Source organism: Mauremys mutica, chromosome 4 (assembly GCF_020497125.1).
Source record: "Mauremys mutica isolate MM-2020 ecotype Southern chromosome 4, ASM2049712v1, whole genome shotgun sequence".
Lineage (NCBI taxonomy): Eukaryota > Metazoa > Chordata > Testudines > Geoemydidae > Mauremys > Mauremys mutica.
The window spans coordinates 95,684,961-95,710,831 of record NC_059075.1 but is presented as its reverse complement, the minus strand read 5'-3'; the positions used below and the strand labels follow the sequence as shown (position 1 = coordinate 95,710,831).

Sequence of the window (25,871 nt, the reverse complement as noted above, 5' to 3'; positions counted from 1 at the left end):
ACATGTGATATTCTGGGATTCAATCCAGACCAGCGAGGCTTGTGTCACTGCCTGCCTTGTATCTCCGGGTGATTAAGTGCTTTGCTGCTGTGGCTCACAGCCCTGACGCCAACAGCCAGTAGACAAATGCAGGAGACCAAGCAGGTGGTTTTGGGAAAATTTGGGACTGGGAGTGTGTTGGGGCCACCTTGCAAGTAGTAACCCAGGTTGGTAGAAGCCAGGGTGGGACTGCTTTGTTGTAGGCAGGTTGCTGGGGTCAAAGCACTAAACCAGGACTTCACAGTACACAGACACTCAGGGAAGTGGAGCACACTTGTCTGCTGGCTGTTAGGGCTCTGAGCCACAGCAGCACAGCATTTAAGGCACCCAGAGTTACAGGGCAGGTGGTGACACAAGTTCTTGCTGGTTTGGGTTGAACCTCAAAATGCAACAGCACATGTTCTAATTCAGTAGGTAAAGTATCAATTTTTAGATGAGGTACAAGAAATCAGAAGGAGAAGGTGGGGCTGGATAGGACATACACTACGCAAGCAGCCAACTAACATCACCAGACAGGCACTGAGGTGGAACCCCCAAGGCAAGCGGAAAAGAGGTCATCCAAGAAACACCTGGCGACGCGACCTTCAGGCTGATAGCAAAAAAAATGGGCTATACCTGGAACCAGCTAGAGCGAATGGCCCAGGATAAAGGACTCTGGAGATCTGTGGTTGGCGGCCCATACCCCGACTGGGGTGACGGGCATGAGTGAGTGAGTGAGTGAGTGACAAAGCTAGTGGCAGAGTCTAGGATAGAACCCAGGAGTGCTCAATCCCAATCCCCCTCTAATCATAAAACTACTCTGATTTCCTCTGTAGCTCCTTTCTCTATCTTATACCAGGAGCATCAGTAGGTAGCTGCTTTAGAGGCTGACTTCAGTAACTTTCTCCTCTCACTAAGGGCCTGGTACAAAGCCCATTGAAATCAATGAAAAGGCATTGGCCTAAAAGGGCTTGCATCAGTCCCATACTCAGAGCTCTGTGCTACCCCGACCCTTCCTTCCAAGAAGGGTTAGATCAATCTCTCCTCTGTGTCATGCACTCAATCATCATTGGTGTAACCAGCAAAAATTTCTTATCCCCTTCTATGCCTGAGTCTCTTCTATTTGCTCTTGCTGGAACTCCACACCAGTTGCCATTTCAGCACTGGTGCTCTCTTTGCTGAGTGTTTGCTATTGTTGTATAAAATGACATATGTTTTACATTGTAAATACACAATGCATAATTCTGACAAATGTTGTGTTCCTCATATAGGTATTAATTGACTGGATTAATGATGTATTGGTAGGAGAAAGGATCATTGTGAAAGACCTTGCTGAAGACATGTATGATGGACAAGTATTACAGAAATTATTTGGTAAGAAACTATATATGTGTATATATATGCATGCTGTTGGTGCACTTTCAGTAAGTGGGCCACTCATTCCTAGTTAGAAGAGGCTCGGTATCATTTTACATTTGTTGCACTAAAATGATATAAAAATAGCTCAGTGTTCTAAGACCCTTGAGCAATAGGCTGTATCCTGTAGTATAGAGGAAGCAAAGTTTTCTCAACTACATTGTACTGTGTGTTACACTGTAGTTGATAAAAAGAATATAATGCATACCTGGGGTGCTGGAGGCAGGGTTCTAGTCTTGGCAGCAAATCTCTCTCCAATTAAAAGTATTATCTGCATGTGTGCTGTAGAAACTCAACTATGTGACAAGTGGAAACCAAGTTTGAAAGCGAGGGTATTTCCATTAAAATGGTGGATGTTTTTAATCTGTGCTGGTTCCATAGTTTAGTTTATTCAAATCTCAAAGTCCCTCTGGAAAGTTGAAGTTTAAATCAGACCTCAAATCAGATAGAATGTGAGTGAGGTAATGATACCCAGTGGGCTGCAAACTGAGCTTCATCTGAGAGAGAGAGAAAGAAAAGACTATGAAAGCAGAGCTGGCATGTAACTTAACTGTTGGCTTGGAAGCCACTTTCTTGGTGATTACAGTAAAATCCAGTATCTGAAACTAATCTTGAAACATTCTATGAGCAGTTCTAGTAATGGTCAGGCAGACCAGGTCCATAAAGAGATTTTACCTCTATGAATGATTAAGAAATGGAACACATTGTGATTTAATTAATATAGCTCTGTTCCTGTATTGGATCCATGTGAGCAGAGCCCCACTGACTTCTGTGCGACCCAAAAACATACATCAGACACAATCTAACTAATTTACTATAGATATTAATATTTCATTTATCTGGGCTTGATCCAGAGCCTGTTGAAGTCAATAGGAATCCTTCCACCGCCTTTAACAGGCTTTGGATCAGACCTCTGAAGATTTAAGCCCGGATCTCCCGGTGCTCATGCAAGAGGCCCATTGACTTCATGTGGATCCTTGCAGAAGTGGGCTGTTAGGCTCCATGCCTTCTCCCACTGGAAGATTTGCCATTGACATCAATGGACGCAAGATAATCTCACAAGCTGAATATTTCTTTTGTGAAACTAAACTGATGGGTGATTAAGTGTTTTATTTGTGGTGGTGGTATCAGGGTGGTTTTATTGCTAAATTATCTTTAACTGTTAATCAGTGGTTGGGAGGAGCCTGGCAGTTTAACAAAAACATTATCAAGTATTGTCTTTGCTAATAATGGTAACAGGGCCTGATTCTGCTTGCACTTATACCTGTGCAGTTCCACTGACATCAGTACAGTTATTCCTGAATTAGGACAATCCAATCCCATTGGATTTTTTTCGCATTGCTTACTATCAATTTCAAAAGCACCTTCAATAAGTTTGTTTTGAAATTACGTCTCCATTGATAATACAATGTGAGAGTTTAGGATGAAACATTCAGAGCAATGACTGGGAGTCAGAAGCTCTTGGGTTATTATTTTTGCTCTTGGGCAAGCCACTTATCTTCTCTGTACTTAGTTTCACTGTATCAGTTTCTAAAACTGTAAAATGTGGATGATTATACTTGCCTACTTCACAGGAATGTTGTGAAGATTAATCAATTGATGTTGATAAAGCAATTTGCAAATGAAAAGAACTCCAGCATAGGAGTGATAAATATTATTAATAGCAATATTTATCTTTTTTTTAAATTACAATTGCTTCTGACAAATTTCTGCTCAGTAAAAAGTTTGCATTCAGATATTCCAGAATTGGAAATTATATTTATGGATGGAAATCATACAGTCATCTAAGCCCTTATGCACATCCAAATTATTAGATAATTTCACAAATTATGGATGAAAGAACACTATTTAAATTAACCAATACATTTTGTTAAAATTGGGTTGATAAAATATCTTTAATCATCACTAAACTTGAAAATATGTTTGTGCCATTTTATCATTACACAGACCTACTGTGCATTAAATTAATTAAAGTCCTTGTCTATACACACAACTTGCAATAGTTTCCAAAATCAGTTTTAAAAATTGATTTACTTAAACCACTGCAAATCCCTGTAGGGACTCACTTCCATTGGTTCACACCTGGCTTTTATTCAAATTGCTTAAAGCAGTAATTCACTGAAGGAGAAGCTATTGGTCTGGAGTGGATGAATCAAACCTTTTTAAGCATGATATTTGTCTCTATCAGGCTTGTTGCTCTGTAGCACAATTCACTTCTGTGCAGAAGATCCCTCGTGGTAGAGCTGTGGAGGCAGCATCAGCATGTTTAACCCCCTTAGATGTGCTCTAGAAGGAGTTGCATCCAACCCTTCACTACTTTAGACTAAAAGGTTAGGGGAAATAAGGGGAAAATGTGGGTGATATTGTTAGGATTCCAAAATGAGACTGGAAATCCCCTTAAGGGAAAACGAGTATCCTTCGCTGAACAGGCTGAGAAACAGGGGCGGCGAGTTATATGGGCCCGTGGGGCCCAGGCCCCACCAATAATCCAGGAGCTGGGCTCAGCCCCACCAATGTTTGGGCCCCAGGCCCTGTGCTGGGGGTCCCCGCGTTGCAACACCCGGCGCTCTCACTCACCGCAGCGGCAGCGGCAGCTCCTGGGAGGGGCCTCAGGAGCGACTGGATTCCCAGCCCATTGGCCGGGAACCCCAGCCAATGGGAGCTGCCGGGGCGGTGCCGGAGCTGCCTGGCCGCGCCTCCACAGCAGGGAGGGGGAGCGAGCCACAGGCAGCGGCTGAGCCCTGGGCATTGTGAGCAGCAGACAGACACAGCCTGTGAGCTGTGGGGGCAGCCAGACACACACACACAGCCGGGGAGGGGGGGTTGGTGGGGACAAACACACACAGCCAGGGGGTTGTGGGACAGACACACACAGGGGAGGGGGGACGGACAGACAGACACAGCCTGTGAGCTGTGGGGGCAGCCAGACACACACACACAGCCGGGGAGGGGGGGGGGGTGGAGACAAACACACACAGCTTGGGGGTTGTGGGACAGACACACACAGCGGGGGTCAGACAGACAGACAGACACAGCCGGGGGGGGCGTTGGTGGGGACAAACAGACACAGCCAGGGGGTTGGGGGTTGTGGGACAGACACACACAGTGGGGGGCAGACAGACAGACAGACACAGCCGGGGGTTGTGGGACAGACACATACAGCGGGGGGGAAGGGGGACAGACACACACAGCCGGGGGTTGTGGGACAGACCGACACAAGGACACAGCCAGGGGGTTGTGGGACAGACACATACAGCGGGGGGGAAGGGGGACAGACACACACAGCCGGGGGTTGTGGGACAGACCGACACAAGGACACAGCCAGGGGGTTGTGGGACAGACAGACGGACACAGCCGGGGGAGTTGTGGGGACAGACAGATGGAGCCGTGGGTGGGGAAAGGAGCAGCAATGGGCACCCCGGGGCTGGTATAAAATACACAGGATGGGGGGGGGCTTCCTGAGGGGACTATAGCAACACCCCCCGCAGAGCAGACCCAGGTTGCAGCTGGCTCCGCCCATCACAGCCCCCTGCCCCACAGAGACCCACACAACCCTCTGCCCCCTCGAGAGACTCCCAATGACCCCTGTGCCCCGTCACTCCTCTCCAAAGAGCCCTCCCCTTTGTGCCAGCCCACTCCCCTCCCCCACTGCCTCCCCTCCTCCAAAGCTCCCTACAATCTCCCCCTTTGCCTTCCGCCCCCCAGCCCAGCCCATTCCATTGGCCGGGAGGCTCCCAGTCTAGTAGCTAGCAGGGCCCATGGGAGCTGCACCTGAGGCAGGGTGCCTGCCTGCAGATGCAGACCTGCCTGGCTGTGCCTCCACAGCACAGGGAGGGGGAGCCACAGGTGAGCAAGCCCTGGTCATCATCATCATCACAGGCCCAGTAATTCTCTGGATATTTAATTTCACTGAGGCCAAATGTGTGCAATTTTATGGGTTGAATGATTGAATGACATAATACCCACCTGCCTGCATTGTCCGTCACTAAGTCCAGTAATTTTGTCAAGTGTTTGTTGCACAACATGGTGGTGCCTACCCCTACCTTGTGCTTCAGGGGGTGATGGGGTCAGGGCAGCCTGTTATAGAACTACCTGATTAGTAATTGGATATGTTGGCTGGCATCTTTTTTAGTAATTGGATATGTTTGCTCCCCCTGATGTTAGAACCTGGTTACACCACTGGGGAGGGGAGCTTCCTAGACCTGTGCAGCTGGGGCTTAGGTGAATTTTGTGATACTGTGCCCCTCCCCAGCTACCGCCCTGCAGTCCCCACTCCTGCACCATGCTGGGCAAGGGGCAGCCCCATCCCCAGTGAGGCTATGGTGAGGGGTGGCAGCAGGGGAGGCCATACGTGATGGCAACCTCCCCCCTCGGTACCCACCATAGGGGAGCCGAGTGGGCTTTCTGGACCTGAGAGGGACCGTAGGAGCATGTGCAGTGAACTGCGGGGGAGAGGAGGGGTCCCTCCCCTGGAGCTTGCTGCTGCCAGGGAGGGTGGAGGGGAGTCCTCTTTGGCCCTAGCCCTGGGGCAGCCTGTCTGCACCCCAAGTTCCTTATCCCCAGCCCTGCCCCAGAGTCCTCACCTGACCGGAAAAACACACAACTTAAATTTGGTGGTCAGTTTAGAGTATCATAGAATATCAGGGTTGGAAGGGGCCTCAGGAGGTCATAAGGTCCAACCTCATGCTCAAAGCAGGACCAATTCCCAACTAAATCATCCCAGCCAGGGCTTTGTCAAGCCGGGCCTTAAAAACCTCTAAGGAAGGAGATTCCACCACCTCCCTAGGCAACCCATTCCAGTGTTTCACCACCCTCCTAGTGAAAAAGTTTCTCTTAATATCCAACCTAAACCTCCCCCACTGCAACTTGAGATCATTACTCCTTGTTCTGTCCTCTGCTACCACTGAGAACAGTCTAGATCCATCCTCTTTGTAACCCCCTATCAGGTAGTTGAAAGCAGCTATCAAATCCTCCCTTATTCTTCTCTTCTGCAGACTAAACCATCCCAGTTCCCTCAGCCTCTCCTCAGAAGTCATGTGCTCCAGCCCCCTAATCATTTTTGTTGCCCTCCACTGGATTTTCCAATTTTTCCACATCCTTCTTGCAATGTGGGGCCCAAAACTGCACGTAGTATTCTAGATGAGGCCTCACCAATGTTGAATAGAGGAGAATGATCATGTCCCTCGATCTGATGGCAATGCCCCTACTTATACAGCCCAAAATGATGTTAGCCTTCTTGACAAAGGCCAGAGGAGGGAGTGTTAGTGCCTGTGTGGACTTCTGAGAAGTGCATGGGGTGGAAGGGGATGCTGGGATGCTCTGGAACCACTCCTTCAAAGCCAGTCAGGACTCTGGGGGAGCCTCCTCTCTGAGCAGACTGTCTCCAGGGCAAGAAGCTTACACCTTCCTGGGTCTGACCTCAGAGCATTCAGCATGCCCTTCCACACCATGCACTTTCCGCAGTGAGTCCGCCCAGGCGGGGTCCTGGGGCAGCCAGAGGTCCCTGCACCCCACCTCGGCAGTCAGATGTGACTCTCAGCCAGACTGTAAAACAGTTTAAACAGAGCTTGTTGGTACAGAAAACAGAACCCCTCGGTCAGGTCCATCTTGCGGGGTGGGGAGCCCAGAACCAAGTTCTGAGTCTCTCCCCATTTCCCCAGCCAGCTCCAAACTGACACTCCCTCCTCTGGCCTCTGTGTCTCTTCCGGACAAGGAGGCCACCTGATCTCTTTGTCCCCAACACCTTCAGTTGGCATCTTGCAGGGGAAACTGAGGCACCCACACAGTATTCAGAGAAAATATTAAGAACATTCCCACTTCATCACAACAAAGTGCAACAAAATATAATACTGTATATTGAAGTAGGCAAGTGCTGCTTCTGACTTTCCACTTTTAATTGACCCTTGTAATCTTGTGGCGCTGACGCGTTGTAGCTTCATTTTATATCGGCTTACAGGGCGGGAGCGGGGGGGCACCACCATTTTGGGCCCCACCAAAAATTATACAAACCTGCCGCCTATGCTGAGAAATCAAGGGTTAATTTTAAAACTATGATGCCTGATATCTTCCAAAAATCCATTGGAACAGAATGTCTTCACATATATTACTCATGGTACCTAGGATTAAGGAGTAGACTGGCTGTTGTTGGTTTTTTTTCTTCCATTATCACTTCAGAGAAACTTGAGAGTGAAAAACTGAATGTTGCTGAAGTCACGCAGTCTGAAATTGCTCAGAAGCAGAAATTACAGACAGTTCTTGAAAAGATTAATGAAACCCTTAAACTTCCTCCAAGGAGCATCAAGTGGACCGTTGACTGTGAGTTGCATGTTTCACAAGGGAATGCTCGTTTGTTGATAGTATAGATATTATAGTTCCCAGCAGCAATTCATGAACATAGAATAGTAATTCCACCAATTCCTGCCCTTCCTGGTGGTAGCTGCACAGTAAGGGGAGGATGAGAGTGAATGCAGCAACTTCTCTCTTCGTTCTCTACTGATGCTCAACCTTTCAGAGCCAGATTTTCAAAACATGACATCTGTGCACTGAAATGTGCCTGCCTACCTGTTTGCAGCTGCATTTATCATATGTATGCGTGCAGCATGCATAACGGCAGTATTTAGGCACACTGATACCCTTTTGCACGTTATTTGCAGGTAATGTGCTTGCATATAGCTAGATTGGATCAAAGCCAACTGAATATATTTAGGGTGAAAATTTGGCTCTACTGAAGTCAATTGCAAAACTTCTATTGATGTTAGTGGGGTCAGGATTTCACCCCTAGCCTTTAATGTATTAAAAAAAAACCATAATAACAGCTGGCAATGCAGGAGGGGGCCACAGGATGATTTTGCCCATCCTGTGACCTTTTAAAGGGGCCTGTATTTCAGCTCAGCTCTTTTTGAAAACCAGGCCCATTTAAAAGTGTCTCAAGGTGGGCACCCAGAATCACAAGGTCATTCTTAAAAATCTTGGCCAATAGGTTTATAGCAGTTTTTTTCTATCTTCTTCCCCCACCCTGAGCCACGTTCCCTTTCATCCCCAAAGTCCCATTGTCAACACAGATCTATGGTGGTAAAAGAGGTAGGTATGAGGAGGCAGGGTGAACATTAAGCATAGCTGCCTTTCATACTTTTTGCCCTATAGTTTTCTTCCATTCCCTCCTGGCTCCTATACTGCAGGATGTAGGGGGTGGGGGCAGGGTGACCCTGTGATTGACTTGTCTTTGTTTTAATGTGTTATAGGTGTTTGAGAGTTTTAGTGCTAAGGTAGGAGATTGACAGCAGTGGCTCAAGCCAATTGTAGGGCAAGTAGGTGCAGGTCAGTCTTCCCTATCCAGCTCTGCCAAAGCACCTCATTCTTGACCGTAGTATCCCCAACAAAGTTTGCCTTCTGTGCCAAATCATGTGGTGTTTTGGCGGAGAAATCTCTGGCACACCACATGATTTGACTCAGATTAGAAATGATGGAGGAGAACATTTAATTGACTCTCTTACCATTTTACTTGTGTAATAACTTAGTTATTGGTCAGTTTATGTATGGAAAATGTACAGCATTGTTTTGTAGCTGTCAACCATCATTTTAGAGCATTGCCCTAAGGAATGCAGTGCAAATCTGGACACAAGCAAAAACAATAAGGAAAGGAAGTACTAAAGTTAGAAATAGATTCCCCTTTGATGGCAGTGGGTCGATACTTGATTACAGCTTACCTACAGTAAGTCCTTTGATATCTTGTCATTCTTGCTAGTGTTGACTACCCTTATGAAACCTGCTGAGAAAAAGCTAAAATAACAAGAAGAACTATAACAAGTTCATGAGGAATGTTTAAGTCACTGAGTTTAGTAAGTTATTGCTTCAAGGCTTCAGCCAAAATAGGCTCATTTATCATCCTGCAGACGTTGTGACACTTAAAAATGAATAAAGTGCATGTTATGAATACAAAAATATCTTTCTGATAGTTCATAAATCCATATTGAAATAAAGAGGATAAAGGACCAGCATAGGGAGTGCATAGACAGCTGTTTAAGCGGCCGTACATAAAATCTGGCTTTTGGATCAGGTTTAGATTTCCACCTTCCCAAGCCAATGGCATCCAGACCTATTGCAAAAACTAATATATTTATTTTTTTTCACTGCATTTCTACCACCAGCTGATTTATGGAAAGCAGGAAGGCAGTTGAAGAAAAGGTACCCTGATAGCAGCCTCCAGTGAGTTCAGATGCCAAGGGAAAAAGTATCCCATATTTCCTGGTGTTCCTGCAAGCAAAAATAAATATTTTCCTTAGTTACTTTTCCTTATGTAACTTGTGTTTTTAATATCTATTTCAGCTGTTCATGCAAAAAGTCTTGTAGCAATACTTCGTCTTTTGGTTGCATTGTCACAGTATTTTCGGGCACCAATCAGACTCCCAGACCATGTGTCCATTCAGGTTGTTGTTGTCCAGGTAAGAGAAACATAACTCAGCTCCTGGAAATGATTTTGAAATTGATTGGTGAGTTTGTTGAAGAATGAACCTAATACATGTATGTGCAAGTGCGTGTGTGTGTGTGTGCACATGTGTTATGCTGGCTGACAATGCTTCAAGCAGAAGGCAAAAGAATGAGTGTTTTCCCAGACTGAGCCGTGCCTCCGAATATTTTATTTTGATTGCAAAGTGGCCAGACTATGACATTAAGATGTATTAAATATTATTGTTGGAATGTATTTGTCTATTTATCACACAGTATGATCTCTAGAGTTAATATTTATCTCATTTCTGACGATCTTCTCACTGCCCCTTCCTAGTGCAGATATTTAAATCAGCCCTTGCACTGAGTGATGACTTGTCACCCTTTATTAAATCCAAATCCATGTTAGGTGAATAAATATTCTTTTTCAGCCTTATATACACTAATCTAGACTGATTACAAGTTTTGGCTCTTTCATAAAGAAACCATCAATTGGATTTTTCTGTGCCAATCACACTCCATATTAGAGCCCAATCTGCTTAAACTTTCCAGGCTCTTCTGTTTGTTATTTTTTTCCTACTAGACTCAATTCTATTTGTGCTTGCTATATTTTGTTCTGCTTCTTGCCATGTAATCTGCTTTCCCTTGTCTACAAATCAGTTCTGCCTTTATTTTTCACAGCTTAGTATCCTTTACCATTTTTGTTGGTTTGTTTATGTTGCTTGCCTGGGGCTCTTCTGCAGTATCTCTTTGCAAGAAGACATTATTTAGGCTCTCTTCAAATATGCATGACTTGAAGATCTATTAGGCAAATCTAAAAAAATAACAGCTCTTATTTCCACCATTCACATGTCAGAAAAGTTTTTGAATTTGGTAATTTACTAATAAAGAAAGCTCAGGGGGAACTTCTGGCAGATATATCGCTGAAGGCTGATAATCCTGCTCGTTGGATTTAAAATTCCAGTTGGAGGGCTTTCTCCAAATATGATCAAAGTGACCCATGGTGAGACTGCACTGATATGTGTAAGGCTTCAGAGGAAAATAACTTTCAATCAAACACTTTCCCTTCCTGATTTGGATGTTATACAAATATTAAAAGGATGAGTTTATCTCAAAGTGCTAATAACCACCATCCAAGAAGCCAAGAATGTACCTGTGAGGTCATCCTTAGGAAAAGGACTAAATGGGGAGAGGGAAAAAATGTGAAAAATATAGCCATAAGGAGCCAAATCTTGCATTCCTCTTTATTGTGACAAAACTCCCATTGAAGTCAATGGGCTTGTTTCGCCTCTTATGTAGTACAATGATGTAAATCAGGAGTAACTCTACTCAAGTCAATGGAGCTACATGAGTATAAGGGTATGTCTTTTCTGCAATCACAGCTGATTCATGCAAAAAGTCTTGTAGCGATACTTCATCTCTTTTGGTTGCATTCATAATATTTTTGAGCACCAGACTCCCTACCATGTGTCCATTCAAGTTGTTGTCCAGGTAAAGATTAAATGTAACTTAACTCCTGGAAATGTTTTTGAAATTGATTGATGAGTTTCTTGAAAAATGAACCTAATACATGTATGTGTGCATGCTAGCTTGAATCTGCCTAGCGTGGATCCCAGAGCAGTGAAGCAGCAGCAGCAACACGGGCTTCAGTTCAGGCTGGATAAGCCTGCATAGAACCAGGGGTGAGCTGGAGCCGGTTCGCACCGGTTCGCGCGAACCCGTTGTTAAATTTAGAAGCGGTTTTAGAACCGCTTGTTAACTAGCTTCCCTGCGAGGGAAGCTTTGACGGGCTCTGCCTGGGAAGCCTGTAATTCCTCCTCCTGGCCGCCGGGGGGGGCGCTGCGCTGTGCTGCGAGAGCCATGTGAGCTGCCTCCTGGCCCTTTTGCTGCTCCTGCTCTTTGGACCTCTGGCCCTGGTGAGTCCCCGGCTGCGTCCTGCTGCTCCCAGCCCCCCCCCCGTGTGAGTGTCTGCGCCCCTCCCCCGCCTTCCCTGCCCCCAGCCACCCCCTGCCCCCAGCCAGCCCCTGCCCCCAGCGACCCCCCAGCCAGCCCCTGCCCCCAGCAACCCCCCAGCCAGCCCCTGCCCACCCCCTGCCCCCAGCCAGCCCCTGCCCCCAGCGACCCCCCAGCCAGCCCCTGCCCCCAGCCAGCCCCAGCCAGCCCCTGCCCACCCCCTGCCCCCAGCCAGCCCCTGCCCCCAGCGACCCCCCAGCCAGCCCCTGCCCCCAGCCAGCCCCCGCCAGCCCCGGCCCACCCCCTGCCCCCAGCCACCCGCAGCCACCCCCTGCCCCACCCCCTGCCCACAGCCACCCCCTGCCCCCAGCTGCCCCCAGCCACCCTCTGCCCCCAGCCACCCTCTGCCCCCCAGCCACCCTCTGCCCCCCAGCCAGCCCCTGCCCACAGCCGCCCTCTGCCCCACCCCCTGCCCACAGCCACCCGCAGCCAGCCCCTGCCCACAGCCACCCTCTGTCCGCAGCCAGCCCCTGTCCCCAGCCAGCCCCTGCCACAGCCACCCCCTGCCTGCAGCCAGCCTCTGCCCACAGCCGCCCGCAGCCACCCCCTGCCCACAGCCACCCGCAGCCCGCCCGTCTGCATCACCTGCCCACAGCCAGCCCGTGTCACTCCCTGCCTCCAGCTATCCCTGCCCCACGCCCCTATCTGCAGCCAGCCCCACATCCACTGGTGCCCTGCAGTTCCCAGGGCAGTAATCCTGCACACCTGCTTTAATGAGGGGGGGGCAGGGAGCAGCTGGGACCCACACATGTGCACACCCTAGAGTGACCAGACAGCAAGTGTGAAAAATCGGGACGGGGGTGAGGGGTAATAGGAGCCTATATAAGAAAAAGACCCAAAAATTGAGACTGTCCCTGATCACCACCCACACGTGAAACGGAGCTCATTTCTAGTTCAGCCCCATCTTTTTAAAAAAGAACTTTAGGTAGGGTTAAAATACATCTGTATTTTCCTGGACATGTCAGGCTTTTCGGTTCTTAATCACCTCCTGGGAAAATATGGACGTATGGTAACCCTATTGGTACAAAAAATACATGCTGTCGCACATCCCTTAAATCAGAACTTTTTATAGGGAACCCGTTGTTAAATCAGAACTTTTTATAGGGAACCCGTTGTTAAGATTTTGGCAGCTCATCACTGCATAGAACCCTGGGTAATTACTCAGGGAGCTAGCTCATATGCTAGCTTATATGCTACTGTGGCTTCGCTGCTCTGGTACCTGAGTATCCCTACACGAGCTGTAATCATACCCTGTTACTGCACTATAGACATACCCTGAAAAGCATTGTTAAGTAGGGGACAGAATGAGAACCAGGTTTTGTTCCAGCACAGACCAAGCAGGACTGGGTCAATGTGCATGTTTCTCCTCTATTACACTGCTGTAAATCAGGAGTAAGTGCCCTGGGGCCAGTGGAGTTTCACTGGGATAGAATCAGTGCAATGTGGGAGGAGATTTAGCCCCACGGAGCCAGATCCTCAACCAATATAAATCAGTGTAATTCCAATGAAGTCAATGCAGCTGCATCGATTTACAGCAGTTAAGGATCTGGCCCAGTATTTTTAGAATAATTCATTTTTGTTTTTTATCCGTGTGGTTATTTTATACACAGTGGGCCTAATTCTAAATCCCTTGTGGACCTACAATGCCCATTTGAGTGAAATGGAAGTTTCAAGGAACAATAAATACAGCCTTAGGCCTTTTTTCACTGTTTACATTAGAAAGCCTAGTAGCTTCAAACCCTGATATATTCTGTAAAATAAGGTCATGGCAAGGAAAGCTCAATAGGCTATAAGAGGCCTGTTTTTTAAATGCCACTGTTTGCAATTTGATAAAGATAGAGGGAAAGTGTGTGAGTGGAGGTGGGAGGGGGAATTGGAGAAAAAATACATAAAAAAGCCCTTTATGTGTTTCAGGTTTTTGTTATCAGTTTTATACACACAAAATATGAAGGTTGCTATGTTGGCTGGGGTTAGTTTACTGAAATACAAATTTGTTTCTGACATAAATAACATGATAAAACCCAACAGATAATCAGCACAGTGCTTATGAAAGAGTAATTTTAACCTAGATTTCCTTCCTTTGTTTTGCACAAAAGCTGTTAGCAATTAGAGTAATTAAAAATCTAGGTTATAAGCCGGTTTCTGAAAAATGATGCATTTGGATCTTTCCTGGTTCATTTCTGTATATTATTCTCCTTTCTCTCCTGTAGATTTTTTTATTTCCAGTATAGGTATCTTTTTTTTTTTCATGCGGTGAGAGTACTGTTAAATTTCCACTGAAGCGAGAGGGAGTGTTCAGGAAGAGCTGGATCATGCCTTAATTTTGCATTTCTTTACTCTGTATAATATTCAAATGATTATGGGGCAGATTGTGCCTAGCTTGCATGCAAGGGTTGTGGGAAGAGCATAAGAAACCTGGTGCCCATGCATAGTGCCCAAGCACGTTGGTGGCCCTGCATTCCCCTTAGTGCAGGAACTGCTCCATTCTAGAACCCTATGGGACATGAGTGACCATAAAAGGAAAAATGAGCTGGTCTAGGCACAAAGAGCAGAGAGTATTGCACCATCCTAAACATGGTTCATTGGGTGCTTGGAAGCTCTACCAACTCTGAAACTCTGGGAAGGAGTGAAGTGTTTCAAAGCAGCGTTGCCTCCAGGCTCTCATAAAATCACTTGGACCCAAGAGCACTTCCAAAGATATATTCATTCTCTGAGGCTGCAGAATGGTTCCCATACTTCAGCGTCATGGAGCAGATTATAAGAGCAATCGTCACCAAGTTAAATTTATGGGGCCTAATCCTGCAGTTCTTGCATAGGCAAAACTCCTGTTGACTTAGTGGGAGTTTTGTCTGAGTATGCACTGCAGCCTTGGGCCATAAAGAAAACACTGCCAAAATGCTCAGTCGGGGAAAGGGGGAAACATCAAATGATAAACAACACAACCACTTTTATTTTCAGATATTTCCCCACCACCACCACCCTCCAAGATATGTTTTAATATAGAAATGGCTTTTATAACAAGAAGGATCTGTGACCAGCTGGAGCTTGCATAGCCTGGAATGCAACCTTACAGTTATTACTGATTAGCGCCAGCAGAACTGTAAATGCATTAACTTCCAAAGGGTAGTTTGTATGTTAAAATTCATTGGTGTGAACACACATCCCTATTTGAAGGGAAGTCTCTGAACTGATACAAATTCCCTGTGTCTTCAATAGAAGAGGATGAACTTTGCCCTTCATTTCAGCAATAAACTCTGTGATAAAAAATGTATGAGTTGATATCACAGGTACAAGCTTATTTCCATTTTATGTCAAATAACGGAGTTTTGTAGAATTCAAAATGTTCTGTGGGAATGTGTAGATTTTGGTGGGAGAATGGCAAAAATATTTTGATTCAACAAAGTTGAAATGTTTCAATTAATTTAATTTGACTTATATTAAATATTAATTTTAATATTATTTAGACATCACTGTATATGTATGTTATACATATACATACATATTTTACAGTATTTTAATATAATTTAAAAGTCAAAATTAAATTAATCAAAACAATAATGTCAAAATTAAAACTTTCAACGCTGTTGATATGAACTTTTTGATGATCCCTAATCAAAATATTTTTAAAATTTTGTTTTGCTGGTAATTTCAAATTTTGGGGGGTTTGTTCCCATTTGAAACAATTTATTTAAATCATCAGAATATAATGTGCAATGGAAATTCCAAAGCCCAACCAGCTCTATTTATATGGAATAGCTGACAGGTCACATCCATCAAACGCAGCACAGAGTTTGAAAACAAGGTTTTTTAAAAATTTTGTGTTGTCCTGTGGAATTCGTAGTAGCCTTTTTGAATGGCGTTACTGGGAAATGGGGATAGGTTTTGAAACATCTTTGTTTATTTGAAATATGATTTTGGATGGTTAACTCTGAGTCAATAACATTGCTCCTGCTACCATTTTTTTTTTTAATATTGTGTCACTTTCCATTTAATTCAAAGCAACCTACACAATGTCAAATGACTTCTCCATCAGGATCAGCTATTAATGTACACAAGTGCTATATAAGGAATCTACATGTTTAAAGTTCTTAAATTACTTTTTCAGAGGTCCATTCTCCAATTGCTACATTTATAGAGTTGCCAACTTTGGTTGGATGAATTCCTGGAGATTTCATCACATGACATAATCTTTCATTAAAGATTAATCTTTAATGCCTAGAGACTCCAGGACAATCCTGGAGGGTTGGCAGCCCTATACATTTTGGGCTTCTGTCCGTCTCTTTCATTACAAATGAAAAGCATTGGAAAATACTGCATAAAGCATAACATGCTGGTTGACCATTGTGATGTGAAGTATCCAATTGAGGCGTGGGGTATTTGGGCAATGTGGACATTTCATTAACATTAGCAGCATTGAATGCCCAGCACCAGACCGGGGCAATGCCTGATGTCTCTTTTCGCATTAGTTAATGGGGGATTTAGACTCAGAACTCCATTAACATTCATAGGAATTTTCTAGTTAGTGAAGTACTTGTTCTTAAACTGTACTAGAGAATGTTGTTTGGTCATGTCTTAGATTATTTTGCATACCTGCACAGGGAGTACAAGGATCCCGATTATCCCCCTGCATCGTCATCCTACACAGAGGGGTGAACAACTGCCATCTTTTATGCTGCTACTCCCCTTAGGTGCAGACACTGGGCAAATCCTGGGCTCCGTTCCCCCTCTCCCCTCATAATGCACCACTGCACCTCAGCTCTAGCACAGAGAGGGCCATAAATTGTGCCAGCAAAAAAGGTTTCTTTCTGCCCTGGAGCAAGGGTGAGAAGCCAGATTGCAACTGCATCACAGTCATGTTCCTCCTCAGTTCCTGGGGCAGTACAGCCATATACTGCCCCTTACTCAGGCTGCATTTTAAGGTTTCAACCCAGCCCTAAATAATTGGAGCATTACACAGAAAAAATGTGTTTTTTCAGTAATTTACACAGTGCCGCATGTCTCAGCAGCCATGTTTAATTAAGAGACATATATGAGCATCACTACGGTTTGTTTCTTTGTTTGCAGTTTTTTAATGTGTAACATCTCTTCCCTCAATATGAAGTTTTTAGCTAAGTGCAATTGGTACTTTCAACCAGAAATTAGAACTTTAGTACTTACTTAAATCTATAGTTACAAAACAAACAAACCTGGAACATAAAAACCTGGGGGAGGGATAGCTCAGTGGTTTGAGCACTGGCCTACTAAACCCAGGGCTGTGAGTTCAATCCTTCAGAGGGCCATTTAGGGATCTGGGGCAAAAATATGTCTGGGGATTGGTACTGCTTTAAGCAGGGGGTTGGACTAGATGATCTCCTGAGGTCCCTTATATTCTATGATATATGACTTTCTCCTCAAAACTAAATTTTATATATTTGTATGTCAGTTGATAGTAATATAATCAAACCAAGCCAAATCCTCATCCCACCATGCAGTCTGAGCAGCAGGACTCTGCACTGGGGTTGCCCATGCATCTCTTCTCTTCAAGCAAGGGAGTAGTAGCTTCACAGATACCACTGCCTCATTGCTAAGTAGCCACCATGACCACTGTACCCCTCTTTTTAGAGGAGGAACAATCAGTGTTCTTTGAAGTTGTTCTCCTCTAGACTCTTTCATGTAGTGGTCATGTGTGTGATCTTAGGACAAGTATAAAATTACTTTGACACTGCCTTGTGTGATGGAGAGTGGAGAATGGTGTAACACTCAGAGTTTGCCTGATTTTTCTTTTTGTACTACAAAATTTGATGACCACCATTGATTAAAGTTAACAAAGAGAACACCGAGAGAAGCAATACATACATGAAATGTGTACTCCAAGGCCAAAATGGCAGTGATCAGTGTAAGGGAAGGAACTGAGGAGACTGAGGCTGCTTCCTTTGCCAACTAACTCAGACTCTCTGACAGTCGGTCAACCCCTTAGCCAGTGTACAGCACTGACCACTAATTAGCACATTCAAGGGTCTTCCTGTATATGGGCCTGATCCATAAAACATTGAAGTAAAACTAACACTGACTTGGAATCCAGATCAGGCCCTGTATATATTGTCCTCCATTTTGGAGTTTCTTCCCAAACAAACACAGCCTCTAAGGCAGAGAGGAGCAAAAAATGGCAAGTTTGAAATAAAAATAATAATAAGGATGAAGAGAGGGAACAGGGAAAGAAAGGACAGCTAGAATGGGAGTAAAGGATTACAAAAACTGGGACTGAGTGGGCACCCTTTGCCTGGGCTGCTTTTTCAACATAGGCTGCAATTCAGCACACCGTCTCTCTTCAGCAAACCTCCTATGTGTGTGCTTAAGCTGTTTCATGTGCTTTGCTGAACTGGAGCATTAGACAGAAAAGTGAGGGAAGGAAAATGGAGAAAGGGGAAGAAACAGATAGTTTAGTCCTTAGGTTCTCTGTTACACAAGGTGACATTTCAAGTCTCTTAGTATTATACCATTGGTGGCCATTCTTAGCTTTTTATTTTAACAAGTGAGTTATTTGGACTAAATTCTGTGGAATACATACAAATGGAAATAAAATAATACAGTCAAGTTTGAAAAAAAGGTAGATTTTTATTTTTATGTTTATCTGACGACATTTGTAGATCATAGATAATTTATATAGTACCCTAAACATTAAACTGTACTAAACTAAACAAAAACCAATTCTTTTTTTCCAGAAACGAGAAGGAATCCTCCAGTCCCGACAAATCCAAGAGGAAATAACTGGTAACACTGAGTATGTCAACACCACTGTTGCCAGCAGTTCAGTAATTGAACACAGATGTGTCTCAAAAATTCAACCATTTGGTGATATTTAGATTTCATTATTGGGGTTCCAGGAGGGATCATGCTTCAGCTAGTGATTATAGTTTAGTCTTTACAGGGCTTTCAAACATGCCTCTCAAAATGTAACATTACCGAGTTGGAATTACTAATGACAAAGTAACGGCAAATCTTCAAAATACTGAGACCATAGGAAAGGTAGAGCAAATATGTATGAAATTTGTGCATTTGAAGAACTCTATATTGCATCCTGTTTCAAATACTATACATTCAAAATTGTCTGAATATGTTTTTCAAACAGACAAGAAGAGAGGTATGTCTTATGCTTTTACCTTTCACAGTTTAGTTGATCAAGTGCTAAATTAGCACTGAAAAGAAAAAACTGTTCCCCAATATTTCATTCGCCATTAGGCTCTGAAGAAGCATAAGTGACAGTGGTAAAACACTTACATGTGATCTCACAGTGCAGTGTATAGTGGAAACATTGTTCAAATCCAGCAAGAAGCAACAGCAGAAAATCCTACTTTCTAATAGAGTGAGGAGTGTTCAGGCTAATGACTCATTATTAATCCTCATTATTATGGGTTTATTACAAGTGTGATATTTTTATGAAGGATCAGATTAAACAATTTGCAGTCCTTAAGAACCTAGTCCAGGCATTGTTGTTTTGGCTAGCACTTTATTGGAGTGGCCGTGACAACTGGATATTTGGGGCAAAGGGAAAAGAGTTCATGAAATAAACATAGCAAAAACCTTTTCCACAAGAGAAGGCATGTTGATTTGGCTCAGCAGTAGGAAGTGTACTATTTGGTACAGCGGCGGCTCCAGGCACCATTGCTCCGGCAAGCCGCAGGGGGCGCCCTGCCGGTCCCTGCGAGGGCAGCAGTCAGGCTGCCTTCAGCGGCTTGCCTGCGGGAGGTCCGCCGGTCCCACGGATTTGGCGGCAATTCGGTGGCGGGTATGCTGAATCTGTGGGACCAGCGGACCTCCCGCGGGTGTGCCGCCGAATCCACGAGACCGGAGACCTCCCGCAGGCAAGCCGCCGAAGGCAGCCTGCCTGCCATGCTTGGGGTGGCAAAAAAGCTAGAGCCGTCAAGATCTGGTATCACCATGAATCTTTATTGAAGCCAACAAGACTATGTTAGTTGATTCAAGATGCTGTGAGCCAGAGTCTCAAGTGGGTAAATTGGTGGCGCTCCATTGAACTCTATTAACCTACACCAGTTTCCACAGAGCTAAGGATCTGGCCATATATGCAGTTTTCTTGTCCATCTTCAAGAAAAGCATGAAGTAATGTAAATAAGATACATAATAATTTTGTTTTGCTTTTTACTATAGGGCATTATCAGGAAGGTATGGTAAGTTTCATTTGATGATTATCATTTTCTTGAGGCTACCAAAGTGTACATTAATTAATTCTCCTGCAGCTGATGCGTTCATTCAAACCATAAGTCAGGCCAGGATTTGCTGCTGCCTTGGGAAATACACTTCTACTTTGATATAACGCTGTCCTCGGGAGCCAAAAAATCTTACTGCGTTATATCGAACTTGCTTTGATCCACCGGAGTGCGCAGCCCCTCCTCCCCCCCGGGACACTGCTTTACCACGTTATATCCGAATTCGTGTTATATTGGGTCACGTTATATTGGGTAGAGGTATATATAAATAAATGTGTTGTAGATTGGGATGTCAGTTAACAAATAAGAGAAACTTTGATGTCAGCATAGCCATTTTTAAAACAAATAATTTCTTATGCCTTTCAGCAAATGCTATTTTACAGGTGATTGGTGATCTCACCCTAGAACTTCAATATAAAAACATTAATGATTAGAGGTTCCCAACATGAATGAAAGATGATGTTCCATAATACAACTGCCATTCCTTTTAGAGAATTTGATGCTATGCTCCTCGTTGCTTGAAATGGAGAAGCTTAGTCTCTTTTAATTGAAAGAGTTGTTATGATTTTATCCTGAGATTGTACCTTTAATGTCACTGAGACTAAAATCCTGAACAACATTAATCTGGTTTACATAATTTATTCACAGCTGAGTTCAAAAACGCTGGTCATGGAGATGCTTTTTGGGTCAGACTGTGATACTCTTACTCATGTTGAGTAGAACCTTACTCCATGTGAAATCACCATTGAAGTCAATGGGACTGAGTAAAGTTATCATTCTAGCTCTTTCTGTTTAGGGAGGGCAAAAGCAGCTCTCCGTGGAGTCATTTTGTGCCACCCCAATTACTAGCCAAAATGGAGCAACTTGGGGATGATTCAAGGTCTCTCTTTCTTTTCAGAAGGTGAGTGCACTGTTACCTCAGTCCTCCCACCTCTGGTAGGTTGGATATCTGTCCTGGTGTTTAAGAGATTGCTCTAATTTCAGTGGGGTTGTCCTGCAACCTAGGACATTAAAATGTCACAGGACACATTTCACAGTGGCACAAAATCATCTGTACCAAGCATCATATTACAACTGGGACATGAGGACTTGTTATGATGTGGTAACCAACCAAATCACGATGCAATGCAAGCATCCCATGCACTTTGTTACAAATGTTGCTCTCTCAGTGACTGAAGGTGCAAATTCACATTGTTCATGAATTCATTTGGTTCGCTATCTACCTATGCCTAGTTATCTAGGTTTTTATACAGGTAAATATTGATCGTTGTTAATTCTCAGGGAGAAAGTTACAGTTCATTGTTCAGATCACTTCATTAAGCAGCCCAAATCCCAGCAAAAATCTATGTTACTGGCAAAAGACAGTAATAGTTTCTAGCAGATTATAGAAAGAGACGAACAATCCGAATATACAGTAACTGCACTAAAAAGGAACAACATTAAAAGATTCTGCTGATGCTGCTGTTTTCATCATTCATGCTCTTTAATTAGTGTTTATTATGCACTTGGATAGCTGTTGCTTGCTATGTTAACAGATGTGACTATTTTTTCAGAACGGGATGCATTTGACACTTTATTTGACCATGCTCCAGACAAGCTCAATGTTGTAAAAAAGGTTGGAACGTGTTTTATTTCTGAAATACAATTAAGTAGCACATTAACATATTTAATGTAATAAAACTTAAACTTTACAGTGAAAATGAAAGTCATAATCCTGTCATTACAAATTCTGAGTGTTACATTTATTGCCTGTATGTAATGTAAAAGAAAACTCAATAGGTTGATCCTTAGCTCCGCTGAAGCCAATTGAGAAATGCCAGTTTACATTAGCGGATTATCTGCCCCCATGTATTTCAGCTGCTATCAAATTGAACCCTAGTCTAATAACACAACTCTCTAGACTTCTACAAATCTTTTTTTTAAGCTTTCTGAAAAAGAATCACATTATAACAATGCGTTTTAATTATCTGATTAGTGTTCGTGTCAGTTCTGTTCCTCTCTCAGAAAACCAATCAATCTAGGAGTAAAATACTTGAAAAATCGCAGGTTTCTGTTTGTAACTTTAAAACATTTAAAACATTTAGAAATCAACTCTAAACACTGTGCATGTGCAAGTCTAACTTATGGGAAAAGTTGAAACTGCTGCTCTTGTGCACCTTGATCAATATGTTCTTATTTTTCAGACCCTCATCACTTTTGTGAACAAGCACCTGAATAAACTGAATTTGGAGGTTACAGAACTGGAAACCCAGGTAAGAATTCATAGCCCTGGTTGGTAGGGGAGGATAATTGCACTGTACTATACACATGTTCAAAAGTTTCACTACAGTCTTATTAAGCCATCTTCAAAGAAATTATTTCACCCAGGAACCCCTCTGGATTGCTTAATTTTATATAGGTCTTTCATCTGAAGATAAAAACTATACTGCAAAGACAATGAGCTATTCTAGTAGTAACTGAATTTCTGGAGCACATTCCCTCAAAAGATTTGTACTTCCTTTGCCATTAATATTAATTAATATTAGCTGTACACTATATAAGGAGGGTCCAGACAATTTTGGTCATTAGAGATGCCATAGCAGTTTTTGTGCAGTAAGAATCAAATTCCAACTTGGGCAATTGCATTCCAGCTACCTTTACTTTACTCAAATGAATGTCATGGGACTGCTGTGACACTTCACAGAGACTGCTTACATACGTAAAGTTATTGTGTGTATAAGTAGTTGCATCACTGGGTTCTAAGCCTGAGAGCTCCACAGTGTGACATGGTGCTGGCTCCTCCTCCTTGTTTCCAGTCACTAGAATGCATGGAAAGAAGCTAAAAATACATTAAATATTTCCCTAGTATTCTTTTTCTATATAAACAATTGCTGCAGGCCACACAGAAGTTACATGATGAGATAGGAAGGAAGGTGGTCTGCATGATCACCAGTGAGAGGGGAGATGTCCATAGGGCATTTTTTTCCTTTAAGACATGATTCTTTTTACGAAAAAGTCTCAGAACCCCTCGTATAACTGACTACAAGTCTCTAATAGATATGGATTTTGCACAGGTGAAATTAAGAACTAGATGGGAGGAGACATATAAAGGCTTTCAGAAATATGGCTTTGTTTCTAAGTGTGTTTGTTTATTCCATTGTTTTCTTACTGAAGAACCCTCATTAATCAAATGTCCCTAGAGACCCCTAAAAAAGTTCATTGAAACTGGATTTCGCTAAGCTGAAAGGTTGATTGTATTTCCAACAGCAGAGAGATGATGAGCAGCTTCAGGGAGACACTGAGCTGCTTCAGATAACCTGGGGAATTGGATAAACAGAATTTGATTAAGTGAGGCTATGTTCTAGCATTGATAGTCGTGATGTATAGATAAGATTGAGATGGCCATTCTATTCTAAACCTCTCTTCACAGTCATTCATGACTTTCTCTAAAATGTTGCCTTTGGGCAAAAATTTGCTCATGCCTGGTCTCAGCCCAGGTTTAGAAAAAATCCATTAATCTGCTTTTGTGTTACACAAGTGTGAAAAGAATACATTTCTTTTTAAAAAATACAGAATTTATGTCATCTCAAGGAACTCAAAACCATGTTTTTAAAAAGCTTGACATGCTTATTGTTCTTTATGAGGAAGGTGATCTTGTTCTGAAATTTTTGAGAAACGTGTTTTAAAATTTAAAAGTAACATGTATGAAAACCATGTGCATAATGTGTGAAGTTATAGTTCATGATGAAATAAGGATGCACCATAGCAGTTAGATGGATGCCATCTACCTATAATTGTGTACACTGAAAAATAGGTTAATATGGACTTTGCTGAACTCTGGACAACCCTTTTGTTTCTTTATTCCCCTCCTCTTTTTCCAATATATTGAGATTTCTTGTGCAATCATTAGATGACATATTCATATCTACTTTCTTCTGCTCTGGGGCTGTGTGCCATGTCACAAACAGTTCGGAAGAGATGGCTGTGCCTCTGCCACAGGGCCAGCAGAATCTGAATTGAAGGTGTGTTCCATAGACCAGCCATCCCGAGGCTCCCACACTACAGAAGTGGGCTCACAACCCCCTGTTCCTCCAGTGATTAATCCACTTCCCAGTTACCAAATCTATTCAGTCTTCAATGACAAGACGCCCATAACTGCAGGTCTCTGCTGGCCACAACCTCTTTCCAGGGTGTTTATATGCCCACTTGTTTATGCCAGTCTCAGATCAGTTTAGCCATGAAGGCATAATACCTGATATAAGCATAAGAAGTCACATAGATTACATCTTTAGATGCAATTAAAAATGTTTAGGTTAGTAGTGTCACTAGCATGCTGTATTAGGCAAAGGGTATCTTGCTTATCAGGCAAACTAATTATACGGTTTTAGAATATATACTCAGACATATCATGGTCTCTTACAGTTTGCAGATGGTGTGTACCTAGTGCTGCTAATGGGTCTCCTGGAGGGCTATTTTGTGCCTCTGCACAGCTTTTTCTTGACTCCTGATAGTTTTGAACAAAAGGTAATTCTGTTGTTGGATTTTATATTTTTATATAAAGAAAAACACTTCCTGTAATACACCATACAAACCTTTTTACGTAAGACTGATGTACTCTACCTAGGTTAAAAAAAAAAAAAGGAACTACAGTGGTCATCATTAAAAATTCAGCATTTGCCAGCATTTACTACACAGTAGTATTTGAGATACTATGGTTATTGCCTCATCTGTGTTGAGGAGGAAATTGTGTTAACTGTCTGGTTTCTAGGAAATATTAACTGTTTGTTGGCAGCCACTGCAATGTTGCCATTGAGCAATACTCAGTATTGCCATTGACTTAAATAGGACGTCTGTGCCTGAGTGCTGGCAGAATCGAATTATGAACAACAAAAACTGGCAAGATTTCACATAGTTTAAAAATATGAAGGCATATTCCCTTATATGCACAATATACAATTTTAAGACCAAACACTGCCCTTAGTCTTCACACACAATCTCTATTGTCATCCAAGGCAATTCAGCTGTATATTGGATCAAGGACAGTACCTGGACTATATAGTGTTCAATTTTTACTATTTTATTTTTGTTAGATTGGTAAATTACTTAAAAATTAACTTGTCTCTCAGTGGACAGTTGAGCCCAAATCCTATTCAGATCAGGACAATCCCATTTGCAAATAATTTGATTTCTGACCAAAAAATACTTGGAATAATGATTAGTTCCCTGGTTTCTATGGACTAGATCCTCTGATGTATGGAGCCATGACAATTTACACCAGCTGAGGATTTGGCTCTGTAGTCTTAAACGCAGCCTATGCTGACCACGTACACTGGGCAGGAAATAATGTACAATAATGAATGTGTTCATTATATTACCAGGTCATTAATGTGTCCTTTTCATTTGAGCTAATGCAAGATGGAGGGTTGGAAAAACCAAAACCGAGGCCAGAAGGTATCCTACTTTATTTATTATTAATCTTTTTATCAGTTTAAGGATGAAATCCTATCCTATGCTGTGGTGTTGCGGGTGGGATGAGGGTACAAGGAACCTCTTAATCCACAAAAGTAGAGAGGCAAGTCTGTCTGTAGTTCTCAGGCAATCTGTGGTTAGGGTATGTGTCTAGCTCTCTTTCAATCAGCATCAAGTGCTACATGGGGGTGCATGCTGATCCTCAGAGAAGCAGCATAGTCCTTTCAGCATGTGTTCCTCAGCCCCTCCTTGACAATTCCTGCCTTTGCCAGTAAAAATGCTTCTGCAAAGGACACAGTGGGTGATAATTCTGCTCTGGCCAGGGCA

General features: G+C 43.3%; 1 protein-coding gene across 3 annotated transcripts in view; it reads left to right on the top strand.

The window, feature by feature from the left end:
* Window positions 1-25,871, top strand: part of PARVA (parvin alpha) — a 103,482-nt gene that overhangs the window by 66,060 nt on the left and 11,551 nt on the right. For all 3 annotated transcript variants that reach the window (XM_045013480.1, XM_045013478.1, XM_045013479.1), the window contains exons 4-12: window positions 1,290-1,392; window positions 7,609-7,749; window positions 9,760-9,875; window positions 18,594-18,652; window positions 20,038-20,057; window positions 21,650-21,711; window positions 22,280-22,348; window positions 24,498-24,599; window positions 25,454-25,526. In XM_045013480.1, the coding sequence (XP_044869415.1) occupies window positions 1,290-1,392; window positions 7,609-7,749; window positions 9,760-9,875; window positions 18,594-18,652; window positions 20,038-20,057; window positions 21,650-21,711; window positions 22,280-22,348; window positions 24,498-24,599; window positions 25,454-25,526 (745 nt within the window). The remainder of the gene's footprint in view (window positions 1-1,289; window positions 1,393-7,608; window positions 7,750-9,759; window positions 9,876-18,593; window positions 18,653-20,037; window positions 20,058-21,649; window positions 21,712-22,279; window positions 22,349-24,497; window positions 24,600-25,453; window positions 25,527-25,871) is intronic.